This window comes from Trachymyrmex septentrionalis, unplaced genomic scaffold (assembly GCF_001594115.1).
Source record: "Trachymyrmex septentrionalis isolate Tsep2-gDNA-1 unplaced genomic scaffold, Tsep1.0 scaffold126, whole genome shotgun sequence".
NCBI lineage: Eukaryota > Metazoa > Arthropoda > Insecta > Hymenoptera > Formicidae > Trachymyrmex > Trachymyrmex septentrionalis.
Genome location: NW_017304395.1, coordinates 332,106 through 349,886, shown reverse-complemented (window position 1 = coordinate 349,886; position 17,781 = coordinate 332,106). Strand labels below are relative to the sequence as shown.

General features: G+C 30.6%; 2 protein-coding genes across 11 annotated transcripts in view; one reads left to right on the top strand and one right to left on the bottom strand.

Moving 5' to 3' along the window:
• The first annotated feature begins 216 nt into the window (after window positions 1–216).
• On the top strand, window positions 217–17,073 carry LOC108756217 (6-phosphogluconolactonase). 4 transcript variants are annotated; one of them, XM_018499853.1, is made up of 5 exons: window positions 217–529; window positions 9,573–9,773; window positions 10,050–10,333; window positions 10,831–10,951; window positions 17,042–17,073. In XM_018499853.1, the coding sequence occupies exons 1-4, from the start codon at window positions 397–399 to the stop codon at window positions 10,939–10,941; spliced, it is 729 nt and encodes a 242-aa protein (XP_018355355.1). In that variant the 5' UTR covers window positions 217–396; the 3' UTR covers window positions 10,942–10,951; window positions 17,042–17,073. The 4 variants fall into 4 exon arrangements, with proteins under 4 accessions (XP_018355355.1, XP_018355371.1, XP_018355364.1 ...); XM_018499869.1 differs by having other exon boundaries at window positions 10,831–10,946; window positions 17,042–17,069; XM_018499862.1 differs by lacking the exon at window positions 17,042–17,073 and adding an exon at window positions 12,956–13,055.
• Window positions 10,884–17,781, bottom strand: part of LOC108756164 (calcium-binding mitochondrial carrier protein SCaMC-2-like) — a 39,040-nt gene continuing 32,142 nt past the window's right edge. For 6 of the 7 annotated variants that reach the window (XM_018499774.1, XM_018499822.1, XM_018499805.1 and 3 more), the window contains one exon: window positions 10,884–10,937. The gene's annotated coding sequence lies outside the window, so the exon portion shown is untranslated. Of the gene's footprint in view, window positions 10,938–15,525; window positions 15,767–17,781 lie in introns of those variants that run through there. The other variant, XM_018499781.1, reaches the window with a different exon arrangement.

The window sequence follows — 17,781 nt, the reverse complement described above, 5'->3', positions numbered from 1 at the left end:
GCTGACCTAACCTAACCTACAATTTCAACTTACTGAAGGTATTCCTGGTTGGAAATCGACGCATGCGCACTAAAAATTGAAGATCAAATAAAAAGTTCAGTGTCCATACTGTATGTACTTATACTGTGTCGACGTCTATATTTTCCCTCCAATAGTATAAGCTCTATGCGTAAACTGTAGATTTTCAGAGCTGACAGTGAATTTTGGAACACAGCCATTAAAATTTTGTTCAATCCGAGTTGACGATCACAACTTTTAGCACTCAATGACTATTTAACATCGGCTGTCGTGTGTTGCATCTAGTCACATCGTGGTCGTTATCAGTCGTCGTGTTTGGTCGTGTTTGAAAGTACATGGTACGGATAATCTCGCTCTTATTTTGCCATACGCGAAGAAATGCACGCAATGACGGGGGTAGTGGTAGCCACCGACGAGGAGAAGTTACTCTCCAGGATTTCTAACCTCATCGCCCGCGCTGCCGACGATGCGATCTCACGCGATGATCGGATCTTTCGTTTCGGCGTATCAGGTGATACCACAATTTTTTGATACAACTTATTTTATTTCGTCTCACTCTACTCGCTGCTGCTATTCGTATTTTATTGACAATGAATTTTATTATTGCTTCTATAATTTTCACGTTCTATATGATATTACTTTCGACACACACACACACACACACACACACACCGAAACATTACGTGTCTCCTGAGATATACAGGGTGAATCAGAGTAGTTGAACCAACTTTTTATCCTATGAGAAAATTATCGACTTCGTATCTAATTGAATTATATGTGCAGTCAATTATTTTCTCATAGGGTAAAAAGCTAGTTTACAACTTTGATTCACCCTGTATATATGTTTCGATAAGTTCCTCACTAATCACGCGAGAATGACTTTGATTTTTCGATTTCGCTTAAAGTCACATTCTCGTGTTGTCACGCTCGAAAACGAGCCTTGAACTCATTTATTCATAAATGTTCACGAATTTGTTAATAAATAACTTTTTTTTTCATAAAAAAAATTTCGATTTTCGCCTGCCTTCGATACAGGGAATTGTACTTTAGTGAGCTTCAACAAACTATAGATATGATAAATAAGAGAATCATTATAAGAGCAATTATTTAAAAATACTTAGTGACCATTATTGGAAAAAGTATTTTGCTGAAACTTTTATTTCTTACAAATTTATATATTTTGGAAAGCTCGGAAAAAGTGCAGAAAAGTGAAATTGTAGAAAAGTGATAATCGTATGGTTCGATCATTTGACTCTGCAGTCGATTTGGGCGCTCATGCGCTTTAATTAGAGATCGGCGATTCGAATCGATCTTTTTAATCTCAATTTTCGGTTTTTTGGATCGATTTTTGTGTCTCGATTATTCGTAGATCGATTCTTTCACAAAAAAAACAAATTGATCATTCGACTTCGAAAGCAAGCGGCGCGAGTGCGACTACCCAAGCAAAACAAGTCATTATGATATCAAAATGATGACAAAATGACTTCAAAATGATCACTAATTTTTCAATCATTTCCGATTCATTTTAATGTCACTTTGACGTTATCGTGACTTGTTGTTTTGCTTGGGTATATTTTTTATAAACTTATAGCGAATTCGATTGGACGTGTTCAATGCGCATATTAAAACCGTCGTACGCAAATTAACATAGAGATATGTTTATAAGTAAACATAAAAATGGGATAAATCATGAAATACTCAATACATTTTATTGTGCTGTGAAATAAAATATGTATTTTATAATTCGAAATATTTGCAATTTGCATTTCACTTTTACACTTAAATTGAATCAATATACAACGATTTTATACGTTTAATATGCACCAGTACACATTAGTGCGTCCAATCGAATTAGCCATTAAACTTCAAAGACTTAAAAACGAGTTTGTTTTGCTTTATTTTACACGAATCCTGAATTTCAAAGCAAAAACGGATGTTGCGCTTACTGATCTTTATATGTACTCGTAGAAGTACTGAAAAGCGCTGAAAGCATCCAAATCGTTCGCAGCCTCTGTTATTAATTTATGTCTGCGCGTTTTTTATCTTCGGTTATCGAGTTAATATGCCGCCTAATTATGAATTATAGGCCAAGAGGCCACTGTAGTGATTTTGTTACTCATTTTGACAAGTATGGAAAATAAATAACCATTTATTTTATGTGCAAAACATTTACAACAAAAATATATTTTTAAGCTAAGTAGCAGTGTCTTGAAATGGATTTTTCAAAATATTGCAAATTTTGGACGTTTTTAGTGAAAGCAGATTGTTTTAATGTATAGTTAATAACCTTTGTAAAGCTGGTCCTTTATTTTCAAAATTTTGAAAAAAGTAGAGTTTTCGTTGCCTCTCGAAGAATTCTCAACCGATTTTAGGAATATCAAGACGGGTGGAAACTCTTATATCCCTCAAAAAAGTGCAAGGACAGATTTGTCACAGACCTGGAAAACCAGGAAAAGTCAGAAAAGTTGAAATTGGTCATGGAAAACCAAGAAAAATCAGGGAAAATTGTAAAAAAATTTGAAATTTTGAAATTTGCTCGCAATTTCCTTAAACTATTCCTATTCCAAATATAATAATTGTTGTAATTTTTTAAATATATCTGACGTTTTTAGTCAAATACGTTCAAAACTTGCGCACTTTAAACGATTTTGACAAAATAATTAAAATTTATATTTTATTCAGTATTTTTATTTTATCCCTTTTTTTCGTTGTGCATTCATTTTTCCAAAACTAATATATTTTTTGCTGGCTTGAATTTGTATCCAAAATTTTACTATGCTACTAAGCTTTTTTGCGTTTTTAATAATATAGACTATAGCTTCCCTACAATCCTTAAGTCTAAAGGTTAAAATTTACATATTTTATATTAGTCATGGAAAATTTTCCATTTTCATCTGAAAAACCTGGAAAAGTCAGGGAATTTAAAAATTTATTTTCTGCAATCCTAAAGAGGTCGCCATACTGAGTCAGAATGGTATATTTTTTCTATAAAAGAAATCTATAGCGAAATAAGGTTAAATTTTTGTCTATTATGTACTTAATTTTGATGTCAATTGTCGAGAAATATGATTCTCCATACTTTTTAATTACAAAGGCAGCCATACCAACCCGAACATGTAAAATTTTTTTTATTCCATGTAATGATAGTGACGAGTATGGAGAACAAGTATTTCTATAAATTTTATAACAAATAGAATACATTAATGTAGTTATAATACCAATATATTATTTACAAATCCTTATCTTTCATTCTTATTAGTCATTCGAAGTTACTCTATCCGACGAGTAGAATTTCCGAACGCGCTTTGTGGCATTGGCGCATGTTGTTGGAATGTAAAATTATTTATAGTTTTTTTTCTTTCAATATCCTTAGATATAAGGGACTGCGCATAATAGCAGGAATAAGAAATTAGGAATAAGGACTAACGATTTCAACCTATCAGAAACCGTGTATTCCGATGATCCGATTTCTGATAAGTTAAAAGTTAAAAGTTATTCTTTATTTTATTCCTAATTCCTTATTCCTTCTATTGTGCGCAGGGCCTAACGGTGCCTGAGGAAATCCTATAATCTATATAATACTGGAAATATAATGATTTTATAAAATATAAAGAATAAGGTCTTAGAAACAACGTTTCATTTCAAGAGTGGAGACAGGGAAAAATTTACAAAAATTCCATAACTATGATTATGGTAGTCCTATATAAGAGAAAAGCGACATTGACGTCCGAGTTTCTAATTGGCTGATGTATATTCTGATTGGCTATTTCTTCTTAAATGGAGCAGTCATGTTGTGTATCGCAGCTGCTTGCACCAGCCATCACGAATTGTACGCTGTACGTATAGAATTTTTCTCTTCTGGATGCAAAGATTCCTCAAGAATATTAGGATTGCGTTTGGCTAGTAGTATGAGCTTGGTAATTACATAAACATGTGGCTTTTCCCTTCCCCAGGAAGTCATACGATCCGTTTTTACATATGGTACTGTTATGCTTAAGAAGGTTCTCGCGTTTGATGAAATATAAGACAATATAATGTAATACAAATGTTAATAATATCAATAATATCTAAAAAAAATTTCATTCTTTTACCATACTATTTTGAAAATATTTAATTCTAAATTTATAGAATTTTACATTACAAGTTGGAGGTATAACCTTACTCTGTAGTTATTCTCTTTTAAATTGAGATACTTGCGTACAAGACAGCAATTTAAAAATCGTTATAATTATAATGTAAACACTTAAGTTCGTTCTCATAAAATTTCATTTAAACTGACCGTACAATTTACAAGAAATTTAAATACTTCAATGAAAAAAGCTAGAATATATGTATATGTCAAATAGACAATACATATATTATACATCAAATGAACATCTTACAACCTTTATTTTGTCATTTTAAAAATATTTAGTAACATATATAATAATATTAACAATAATTATGTATAATAGCATAAGATAGTGTGAGTAATCTTTTTATTCTATTATTTCAATTGTATTATTATGAATAAACTATCTATTGACTAGGAAATAGCACAAAAACCTCCTTAAACAGATCGAAAATCCATCCAACGAATGGAAAAGAAAAAGAAAAAGCTGATACTAAAGTTAAATGTGATGAGCTAAGTAAGAAAAGAATGGAGTATAACCATTTCACATATTAAATCTCACTAACGGACTATATTTGAAGAGCAGACTTTTAAAATGCGTTTTGTTCAAAATTTCATTGTTTTTAGTTAGAGATAGCGTAGTTCAGTATTGAATGACTTATATTATAAGCTACTCTGAGATGTTCAGAAAGCATTTTTTCATCGTTAAGGGAGTATTCTAATCTGACGGGTCAAAAAAAATTTTTTTACACATTTTGCAAGTATTTGATATAGAAAATACGTCTGTAAAAGAAATTAGCTCGATTCGCAAAATTAACAAAGTTATAGCCTGATAAGGAGCAGTGTTTGCCTTATTTTCGACGGGCCACAATGCGCGGCGCACAATAAAGCATTGTTAATCGACATTTTTATTTCGGCTAAAGTTGGAAAACTGTTATTCTTAGAAGGCCGTGTACATTTAGAGTGCGATCTTTCTAAAGGGTCTATCTAACGATCGAGTTTGACATTCCTATGAAGAAGCATTTGTTTTCTCGATTTAATGGCTTTGAACGTTGAGGCGAGCGGACGCAAATTGTTTATTTACACGCAAAATATAAAAAATATGAGAAAAAAGATGAGAAATTTAATCGAGTATATATTATATTAATTTTAAAAGTTATGAGTGTAATGGGAATGACTATTAGTAAGCGGAGATGTACGCAAACTCCTGGGACGAAGCTTGTATCATTTGCTCGGAGCGGCACTCAACTGACTTCGCTAAAAAGGAAAAAGCAAGTCATAAGGAAGAGAGAGGACTTCTGCAAGATTTCTATGAGCAGGAGGAAGGTTTCCTCTATGATTCCGGACTATTGATCGTAAGTAAAATTATCTCTATATAATCCGTACGAAAAACTTTAAACGTATTTTTCTTGAAACGATTTTCAAATTGGCTCCCATGATATCTCGAAAACCAGTTGACCAATCGAATCAGGCATGTGCATATAGCTTCAGCACATATATAGTTATAGTCCATGAGCAAGTCGAAATATATTTTTTTTTGTAATTCTTACAGCCATTTTAGTGAAAAAAATGGCAAAAATTGAAATTTAGTTTTTGACATGATATTATTTTTTAAATTTTTAATATTTTTTTTCGTTCTGGTATCTGTTATAATCAAACTCATACTAATTAAGAATTTTTTTGGTTTTTTGTTTCAGATGAGCAGAAGAGCTGGAATCATGGGAGCCATGGACCTATTTTTTTTTAATCATTTTATTTTATACAGCGCATATTTATAATTCTTTTTTAATAAAAAAATTCTAATACATACTTCAAATATGTATAAATATGTAAGAAAAAAATCTTGTCTTAAAAAACTTAAATATTTTATTTTTAAAAATTTGCAAAAATAGCATAAAAATTCGACTTCTAGAATAATGCCCCTAGAATACAGAATCCGGCGATCTCGTAGATCTCTTTTTATTGGATCAGAAATCAGACCCCCTAAAAATGGCGGAACCAATCACCACACAAGTCTTTTATAATTTTTGGGAAGATAATGCATTATATTATCTGTCTTCCATGAATTGGAACATTTTATTACGCAACTGTATGGCATTGTGTAAATACAGAGAATTATTGTCATAGTGCTTTTATACTCATAAATATTCATACTACTATTCTACTTCCTATATTTATAACACATTAATTTTTTGCACCGTACAATTTTGGTATTTTGTATTTGTTATAATACTATAGTATTTTGCTATATTTACTTATGCTCTTTATAACCTCTGTGCCGGATTTATTTTCTCTTTTGGTTGCACAACTGCAAATAAGCGACAGAAACGCGCAGATGTATCCATCATTTTTAGGAGCTGATTGCTTCTTTCGAAGTTTCTTTATCGTTTCCTGAAAATTACAAATTTTAGATAAAACGCACTTTGAAAGTCTGCTCCTCATTTTTAAGCACCGAGACCGTGTCTTCTGATTAAACAGAATTATTTACAGTCCATACGGAGTACTAAATATGGTGAAGGTAATGGTGGGGATCCGCGCGCATAGTCTGATGGATGAGGGTTCGATGTCGCTTCTCTTTTATATAGGACTCTACTCATGTCTTCAGGCGAGTGGCAGTGAATCGCGAGGAACGCGATACGGTCGATTCGAATCGATACGTCGGTTGGCAGATAATCCGGTTTCTACTCAATAATTAATAACTAATAAAGAATTTATTTGCACAATATGGGCTTATGTACTCCTTTGCTTGATTATTTTATTTAGATTTAAAGCCTTTGTTTGACATAGTGTATTCAAATTTTTATTTTTTTTTTTTTTTCAAATTTTATACAAGTTAGAACAATTAAATTTAATGGACAGTGTCCACTAATAAAAAGAATACTTATCAATATTTTTTTTTAATAACTTAATTTTTATTTCCCCCTTTAAAGGAGTGTATTGAAGCATTTATATGCAAGCCATAAACTATCTTAAAGCTTATTCTACAATTGCGTAAGCGTAGTTATAAATGATTGTAGTTGTAAGGATTGACTAATCACAGTCGAATATGAGGAAAATATTTTTCTTACTACAACTACAAGCACAACCGCAATTGTAAAATAGGTTTATGCCGTAATCAGTAAAGTTCAACACAATGATTTCAATATTTTCACCCATATAAAAGTTATGCGTTTCGCGGGTTTCCTGATCCGGTGTTTAGATCCATTCTTGGAATGCCAACGTTTCGTGAATCTCGCAGTCCACTTCATCAAGGAGAGGAGCAGCCTGATATTGAGCTGTTCCTTTGGGCCGTTCCTTTTATATTACGCTATTTGTTAGAGTGATGAGAGAAAGAAGAGAATTGTGGGTGAGGGGAGGGGAGGTGGGAGAAATTGGTCGGTGCAAGCTGCTTAATAACTACTTACTTCTCCTATAACAACCAATTTTATGAACAAACTTCAGGAGCGGCAATGGGCTCTCCTATTTCTCCTGTAATCGCCAACATCTTCATGAAGTATTTTGAGAAAGAAGACTTGAGAAAAACCAGAAGTTTGGTTCCGTTATGTAAACGATACATTCGTGATATGGAAACATGGCGAAGCCGAGCTCTGTAAATTCCTTATTTTTCTCAACAATCAACGTCCAAATATTCACTTCACTATAGATATAGAGGAAAACGGAAAACCCCTTCCTAGATGTTCTTAATAAAAGAACACCAACGTCAGGCTAAAACACATCACGTAATCAGCATTATCAGAACACAACATCGAAACAGGACATCAAATACTGTTTGATAAAACGACCACAATAGCCAACATTACATCATAGTTTCTAAGAAAGTATAAAAAAGCCATAGAGATCCAAAAACACCCTAACAATCTAAATAGAGATAATGGCTACAACATAAATAAAATATGGAAAATTGTCCCGGTTATTGAAGACCGATCAATTTTCCCCCCTCCCCAATTCTCTTCTTTCCCTTCATCACTCCAATAAGTAGCGTAATATAAAAGGAACGGCCCGGAGGAACAGCTCAGTATCCAGTTGCTCCTCGCCCTGATGAAATGAACTGCAAAGTTCACGAAACGTTGGCATTCTAAGAATGGATCTGGACACGGAGGAAACCCGCGAAACGCATAATTTTTATATAGAAAGCACCCGTGAAAGCCTCAAGAATATTATTTTCACCCCTAATGACTTACCAAATGTATGTAACTTATGTCACAACCGTAAAGTTAATTCAAATTTAACTTTTACAAGTGGCAATACGTAAATGTATGTAAATAATTGTATGTAACTTAGCGATTACGGTATAGGTAAGATAACAGTTTACGGCACAAACGCTCTTTGAAGGACATAAAATTGAAAACCATCCTTTGCTGTTATTAGTATAGCAATATGCAGCGCAACAAGTTGGTATGGTTAGATGTAAATTTTTTGCACAAAATATGTAACATTTAATGCAAAGTACAAAATATTAACATTTAATGAAATAATAATAAATATAAATATTCAATACAGCACTATATAGAAATAAATCAGGCATGATAGACTTTATGCAATTAGCGAAATATTACGATCACATGACATTTTACGCCTCTTCTTTATACTATAGGTTTTTAGATATAGTACATATTTAGTACTAAATAAAAAGTAAAATTCAAGTGATACTATTTTTAGTATTTCAAAATCCAAGTGATATTATTTTTATTATTTATTTGACTCTAATGATATATATATACCGTATATATAAAAGATTTGATACCAATAACTGGCGTCAATCTAAATTCAAATTAATTATTGAAAAGTAAAACCCAAGTGGTATTATCTTTATTATTCACTTAACTCTAAGTTTGTATCTTTACTTATTTTCATTTTTATGTAAAAATAAATTTTTAATGCAAAAATGAAAATAAAAGGAACAATATCCAATAGTCTCGATCTTGACAAATGTTATCTAGGTAATGATCCTGAAAACATTCAAGATTATTACCATCAGTCGAATGTCTTGGGTAATGCTAATGGCAGTGGTAAATTTTCAAACCTCAAACTCATAACTATAAAAATACTTAATGAAAATAAACTTTATTGTAGTGTTTTGAAAAGTTCTTGACGTCAATTATTAGATTCTGGAAATAAATAATAGGATGTCCCAAATCGATGTGACCTGACCTTAGCGATGTTACCCGAAGTCAAATAAATGTAATTAATGAATAGATATTTTTAAACCCTACAATTTTTGTCTGAATTATTTTTCCTAAAAATGCTTTGTTTTCGAGATATTTCGTCGAGATTTTTTACTTACCATGTCTAAATAATCACTTGAATTAAATAATCACTACGAACTAAACGCATTTAATCAAGTTAACATCTTTTTCCCAGTGTATGCAAATATCGTATGTATTAAATAATTTTTAAAAAAATCAAGAAAATTATTTTTAATTCGTTATTGATTTGTATATAGGAGGTTCAGTAGTACAATTGCTGGCCAAGTCTCTGCCTAACATTGCAACCGACTGGAGCAAATGGCGCTTCTTTTTTTGCGATGAACGAGTGGTGCCTTTGGATGATTCTGAGTCCAATTTTGGCCTTTACAAAAGTTGTTTAATCGGAAAAGTGCCCGTCACCGAAGAGCAATTCGTGAAAGTCGACCCAGAACTCAACGGTACTTAATCCGTATTTCTACTTTTAATAAGAATATACAATAATCCATATATCTGTAATTACATTTATTATTTATTTATCTATTAGCTTATTTATTATAATTTATTATTATTTATACATATATATATTATATATATATATATATATATAATTATTTTGTAATTTACATTTTAATTATTCATTATCTTGTTATATAATTTTATATTATATATATTTTTATATTTTAACATTATTTTTATTGTTTATTATTTATTTATTTATTTATATATATTTGTAGCCGAGAACGCGGCGAAGGATTACATTAAAAAAATGGCCTTCTTCTTCCCGCCGGATAGATTACCGAGATTCGATTGTCTGCTGTTGGGTGTTGGCCAGGACGGGCATACATGCTCACTCTTTCCGGGTCATCGAGCCCTCGATGACGAGAATATGTGGGTCACATGGGAACTGAACGCGCCAAAACCACCACCCAGTAGAATTAGCCTCACTATGCCAGTCGTTAATAACGCTCGCATGTGTGTGTTTATTGTCACTGGCGCTAGCAAGGCTGAGATCGTCAAAGTAATTACCAAAATTTTCCTGTAAATTAACCATTTGAATTTTTAAATTTAAAATATATTTAGAAAAAACAATTAGTTATAATATTATCATAATTAGTCTTATCATAAAATATCAACATAATTAGTTATAATATTTCTAATTGAGCAATTAAATAATTTTTTTCACTTTTTTAATAGCTAAAACTTAAAAAATGTGATTTCTCGAAGGTATTCAATTAAATTCAGAAAAATAAACAGTAAAAAAAATTGAAAAATAATAAATCAACTATAATTAAGACGTTTAAGAACTTGTGCCACTTTTTTTATTAGATAATTCTTCAACAACTAAATTTTTTATATTCCATTTTTTGCTTTACTTTATATTTATTCCTGTAATTAAAACATATATATTAAAACATATAATTAATATTACAGAACTGCGCATAGAACACAAGTGAAAGGAAATTAAAGAAAATAAAGGTTTGATTATATTTAAATTATTAATGTTATTGTTTACAGAGAATCTTGAGAGATAAGGAAGATTTACCAGCTACCAGAGTGGAACCAGTTGATGGTACTCTTTTTTGGCTGCTCGATCAAGAAGCAGGCAGGCTACTCAACTCAGACTGAAAAATGTGAGGTGGGACTAAATAAGACTATTACTATTCAAGATTTACATAGATTTTATGACATTCCATACTATGATCATCTTGTAACTACTTTTTCTAAATCTTTCTTTAGATCTATATTTTAACGCGTTTTTTTCATTACAATTTACTGTTAAAGTCGATAGAATATTTGAGTAAGTGTTATATGCTTGTACCAAAGGCGTGCGAAAAAGACTCGTGAGAAAATTGAAAATTCAATTTTCGACTAATATTGCTCAACAATATCGTTTATATAAAAAAATGTGCAAACTTTGTTATCATGAACCAACTTGCATATTGTAAAAAGACAATATATAATAAGAAAATATAATAAAAATTTTGCATCTTCAAAAAAATATATGATTTAATAACAAGAAAACAAAAATTAAAAGAAGTAATTTAATTTCCTTAATCTTCACAGAAGAGAATATATAAAAAATATAATGTAATTTAACTTTTTATTATAAATATTTGGAAATATCAAGATTATGCGTTTCGCGGGTTTCCTCCGTGTCCAGATCCATTCTTGGAATGCCAACGTTTCGTGAACCTTGCAGTTCATTTCATCAGGGCGAGGAGCAACCTGAGCTATTCCTCCGGGCCGTTCCTTTTATATTACGCTACTTATTGGAGTGATGAAGGGAAAGAAGAGAATTGGGGGGAAATTGGTCTTCAATAACCGGGAGAATTTTCCATATTTTATTTATGTTGTAGCCATTATCTCTATTTAGATTGTTAGGGTGTTTTTGTATCTCTATGGTTTCTTTATACTTTCTTAGAAACTATGATGTAATGTTGGCTATTGTGGTCGTTTTGTCAAACGGTATTTAATGTCCTGTTTCGATGTTGTATTCTGATAATGCTGACTGCGTGACGTGTTTTAGCCTGACATTATTGATGTTGATGTTCTTTTATCCGTAGGTTGACCATTCTTCCGGTTTCTCCAATATATACTTGCCCGCAGGAACAAGGTATTTTGTAGAGAAGTCGTAGAGATATAAAAACACCCTAACAATCTAAATAGAGATAATGGCTACAACATAAATAAAATATGGAAAACTATTCTCTCGGTTATTGAAGATCGACCAATTTTCCCCACCTCTCCCCTCCCCCATAATTCTCTTCTTTCTCTCCATCACTCCAACAAGTAGCGTAATATAAAAGGAATGGCCCGGAGGAACAGGCTGCTCCTCGCCCTGATGAAGTGGACTGCAAGATTCATGAAATGTTGACATTCCAAGAATGGATCTGGACATGAAGGAAACCCGCGAAACGTATAATCTTTATATAGAAAACACCCGTGGAAGCCTCAAGAATATTTGGAAATATCATTTTTTAATAATTATTACTTTTTAATAATCATTTTTTAATAATTATTATATAATAATTCTTTAGACAGGGGGATAAAGAATTAAATCTATTTCTATTTTTATAAACTTTAGATTGCAATATAGAGCGGGTTTAAATTCTAGTCTATTAGGGCTATTATAGACAAAGTTCCGTAACAGTATGCGTAAGGTGTAAACTTAAGCCGATAAGCCAATCAGAATATTACTTTAGATGAAAATAGAAATAGCAGTAAACTTATCCTTAAAGCAAATCTTAACTCGGTTGAAATTTATCTTACGGATAAGTTTACTGCTATTTCTATGTCCGTCAGATTACGTAGATCTAAAGCAGCATCCTGATTGGCTCATCGGCTAAGTTCACGTCTTAAGGTTACTGTTACAAAAATTTTACATATTTGCTTAACCTTCATTCTTGTCCGAGTTAATTTCTGTTATCTTCTCTTTTTTTTCCATGATCTTGGAAGAAATCTTTTAAATCAATTCATTTTCCTTTATTTTTAGTACACACATAATCCTTTCTTTCAAGTGAAAATTGTTTAAAGAATCATTTTTTTTTAATTTTTTGTATTTTTATCTTTGTTATTGTAAGATTTATTAAGTTTATAAGAATATTAAGTAGTAGTTTAACAAAAATATTTTCTTCCGCAGATATATGCAGAAAAAAATTATATAAATAGACATATCTACTCTCTGTTCGTAATCTTTTGTGATATATGTGTAATAAAACTAAGAAAAATGTTTTTTAAGTAAAGCGAAATATTAATATTCATAATTATCATTTGAAATATATATAATAATATATATAATAATATATATAATGTCTTATTAATGAATGGTATAATTAGTGTAATTTAATGAATGATTAATGTAAAAAAGAAAGAAGATTTTGAATACAGATTATTAATACAGATTACAAGATTAAATTGTCATTAAAGTTATTGAGTATAAATTATAAGTTGTTTTAGATTGTTAAATTAAGTTATTTTTATAATTATTAAATTATTAAATTAAATTAAATCTGATTATAATAATCTATAATTAAACCTGATTATATAATTTATATTTTCAAATTATTTTTTATTATTTTAGCCTGTGATTTGCCATATACAAGATCCGTCAATAATTTATACAGTTGCGACAGCAATTATACGTTATTAAATTGGAATGAATTCTCTTTTTATGTAATATTCATGTGAAATGCTTTATGTGATTTACAGCATCTATCTTCGTTATGAGTTAGTTTTGTTATTTATATTTTGAATTTTTGTTAAAATTATTCATACAGATTTTGTATGAGGCTCTAACTAAAAAACTGAAGATAAACATAATTTTTAAAGATTTTGAAAAATAATTAAAGATTGATGCACAAGATATTTTTTAATGTTAAAGATTGATGTACACAATATTCTTTACTGTTTTGATATATTCTGATACCTTTCATTTTATTGCAAATTTCTGATGTTCGAATAATCGATAATAATAGTAGAATAATTTTATAACTAAATAATAACTGTATTTATACTAATTCCTTTTTTAAGACATCCGCGATATAACATGCAAAAATGTGGATGCGTGTATCGTATTAATTTGAGCAATTAATAATAAATAGCATTTAACATTTTATTTATTTATTTATTTATGTTCACACACACACACGCGCGCGCGCGCATACGTACGTGCACACACACATGCACACAGACACATAGAGTGTTCAACGTAACAGTTTGCACGATTTTTTAGACATTTTTGACGGTTAAAAGAAAAAGTTAAAAGATAAATATTCATCTGTTCCATGCAGATTACAACATATAATAAAAAATTGTATATATAAAACAGTTTTTTTAATAAAAAGAATCGAGATTTTAAATTTTTTAAATATATAGTTTTTCCTATAATATTACAGGAGTCTTTAAAACGAATTCAACGCACTATCGAGAATCATCTTTGTTGATGTTTATTGATTTTATATACATAAACATATAATATGCATCATAAATATTATTTATATATAATAATAAAAAGAGACTTTATAACTCATATGAATAAATTTTATTGATTTCTAAAATCAAGTAACAATCAATTTTATTAATTTCAAACTTATGTAAGCAAATTACTTGTTTCCTTCTGCAACACAAAATTCCGCTCTTTTTAATAAATTATTGTGCGTAGCAACTAAAAATGATATTCGATAGTGCGTTAAATTTGTCTTGAAGACTCTTACAATATTAATGGAAAAAAATTATATGTTGCTATTTAAAAATTTTAGATGATCTTGACTTTTTTATTTAAAAAAATTTTTTAAATTTTTTTATCGTATGTTACAGATTGCATGAAACAAATGAATATTCACCTTTCAACCTTTCCTTTTGGAGATGTCCAAAAAAATCGTGTAGACCGTTACATTGAATATTCTGAATATACGTGGTGCAGTAATAAAATTTGATGAATATTATGAGAAAATGAACACCAATTAGTATACAAATGACCTTTATTATCCTTCAAAATAATCTTCCCTGAAGAGACAATACACATCCGACCACGTTCTTACAGTTAGTGAAAACTGTAAAAAATCGTCTCTCGATATCGCTTTAAGTCTTGTTGTCACATGGTCCTGAATACTTCTGAATGTTCGAAATGTATGTACATCGGATCCCTTTCAGTTTAAAAAGCAAAAAGAAATCTGATACAGCAAGAACAGAGGAATAAGAACTATAAGAAGAGAGAAAATTCAAAACAGTAATGCAACATTGACTCAAGAATTGCTGTACACGTTTTAAATCAGAATCCCAAATAGAATACAAAGTCATAATTAAGTCATAATGATATCATAGAATATCATGACGCAGAGCCGGGACAAAATATTTCGGCGCCCAAGGCAAAAGAAAAAAATGCGCTCCTTAACAAAAAATATTTCTTTGTAACATGTAAAATATAATAAGGAATAGTATTAATTAATAGAGAATTAATAGAGAATAATATTAATTAATATTAATGTTAATTTAATATATAATCATGTGTATAGGAGGAGAGTTATACATTATAAACGTACAAATTTATGTATATGTTACAAACAAATATAAAATATAGCTAAAAATATAATTATTAGAATCACAATTATTACGTTTACATGGCAGTTTTAATCGGGTTTAATAAGATCTGTAGTTATGAAACTGACGAATCATAGCTATGTAAAGAATGGAATAACTGTAATTGGCCAGTTTCGTAACTATATTAAATCCAATTATAAGTGCCGTGTAAATGCAGTCAATAATAGTGTTGCAAGTCCGTTGTACTACGGACAAGTCTGTTGCCGCCTGTCAGAAGTGGACAATCCTTTCCTTTCCAGCAATGCAGTTGTTGCTGTCTGTTCTCGGTTTTGGTGTAAGTAGAAAAGTGAATCATGGTACATAAAGGTTGAAATTCTGACCAATCAGAGCTTGAGTATTTATGCAATACGTGCTGTTTAAATGTTTCAAAAATATTTAAATTATAAAATAAGGTTGTCTAACGCAATTTGTACAAAAATGTTCTTTTTATATAAATACATATAATACTATTGTTTTAATGACGTTTTTAATATAAATACAATATAAGTGCGAAATATATAACTATACAGACTCTTTATTGCACATACGTTTGAGTTTTCATTTTTCTTTTTTTGTATAATTTTCTATTTTTTTATTAATTTGACGCAGGCATATTTACAGGTGTCCCAAAATAATCGCCAAATATTTCATGGACAGATTGAGCGGACTAAATTGAGTCGAAAAGTCCTCTACTATTTTGTAATTTTCTCAATAACAAGATATTGATTATTAAAAAATGCCGAAAATTGATCTTCAATAATTTTTTACTCAAATACCATCAACTACTTTACAGAAGAAGAGACAAAAATTGTTTATTTTCTTCTTATAAAACTTTAAGAATTTTTTCAGAATTTTTTAATACCGTATTTCCTCATGTTAGTAAAAATAAGAAAATGCAGTATTAAAAAGTTGATGAAAAATTCTGAAAAAATTCTTAGACCTCTATGAGAAGAAAATAAATCATTTTTAATTAATATCTTGTTAATTATTGCGAAAATTGCAAAAGATAGACTTTTCGACTCAGTTTAGTTCTGCTCACGAAATATTTGGCGATTATTTTGGGGCACCTGTGTGTGTGCGTGTGTGTGTGTGTAAAATGTATACATGTGTGTGCGTGCGCGTGCGTGCGTGCGCGTGTGTGTGTGTAAAATGTATACATGTGTATGCGTGCGCGCGCGCGAATGCATACTAGGCATGCGATTATAGGCATGTTCGTTTTAGCTGAACTTTTGCCCTGGTTCATCTTTCTTCCTTTTCTCTCTAGGAAGAAAGAAAAGGAAGAAAGATGAATCAGGGCAAAAGTTCAGCTGAAAAGAACAGTAGGTCTTATGCAAGCCAGAAAAGAAACTTTTATAAAGGGTGTCCCAAAATTAACGCAAGATTTGAATTTGCCGCCATTTGTGCAGTAAAGTGTTGGCAACCCAAAAAAAAAACAATTTAACAGCTGACAGTTTAGGGTTAGTGAAAATGGAGCGTGAAAATGGATTATTGAACATCAACAAATGGATGCTGATTTTTCGAGCAAAATCATCCTAAGCGATGAAGCACATTTTCACCTTGATGGCTTTGTTAATCGCCAAAATCGCCCCCTAGATCGTGTGATTTAACACCATTAGATTTCTTTTTATGGGGTTATTTGAAATCACAGGTCTATGTCAACAAGCCCACAACCACCCGTGCATTAAAGGAGGAGATTCAACGCTGCATCAACGAAATTCAGCCACATTTATGCAAAATGGTCATGGAAAATTTCGACAAACGAGTGCGTATGTGCATGCAAAGCCGTGGAGGCCATTTGCCCGATGTGTTATTCCACAAATAACCCTATCCTATGTACTTTATGATTCAATAAAAAAATAACAATCAAAAGACTAAAAACTGTGTTTTCTATTTAATTCAAATCTTCCGTTAATTTTGGGACACCCTTTACATACAATGCTTGTCAATTTATCAAATATATCACTTTCATTATTAAAAGGAAGCCCATGAAATTCCTCGTTTATAATATCGACTGATGTTTGTAAATCTTTTGAGGGATATAAACAGTTTCGATATGCAAGACAGCCAATTGTCTGTCAAAGAAACAGTTTTCGTAGGAAAATCTCTCGGTATTTATGTCGAAATTTGTGCGCAACATAATCAGCTATGTAAATCAAAGCTTCGTTTTCAATAATTAAATTAGGTATTGAGATTTCAAATTCTTCAAGTAATCTTAATTCATCAATAGTTGGGATAGGTACATATAGGATAATCTGAGTTCACGTTGTTACGTCTACTTAGCAATGAAAGCCGGCACAAAATGTCGCTCACATACTGCAGCTAAAAATAAAATTTCTTAATATATTGTAATAAGATTTCTTAATATATTTCATTACTATATTAATATAT

Bases quoted from the DNA above. Each gene is read 5' to 3' on its own strand.
- LOC108756217 (XM_018499853.1), top strand. From the start codon at position 397: ATGCACGCAATGACGGGGGTAGTGGTAGCCACCGACGAGGAGAAGTTA. The intron at 530-9,572 runs GTGATACCACAA...ATTTGTATATAG, and splicing joins CTTTCGTTTCGGCGTATCAG to GAGGTTCAGTAGTACAATTG. The intron at 9,774-10,049 runs GTACTTAATCCG...ATATATTTGTAG, and splicing joins AGTCGACCCAGAACTCAACG to CCGAGAACGCGGCGAAGGAT.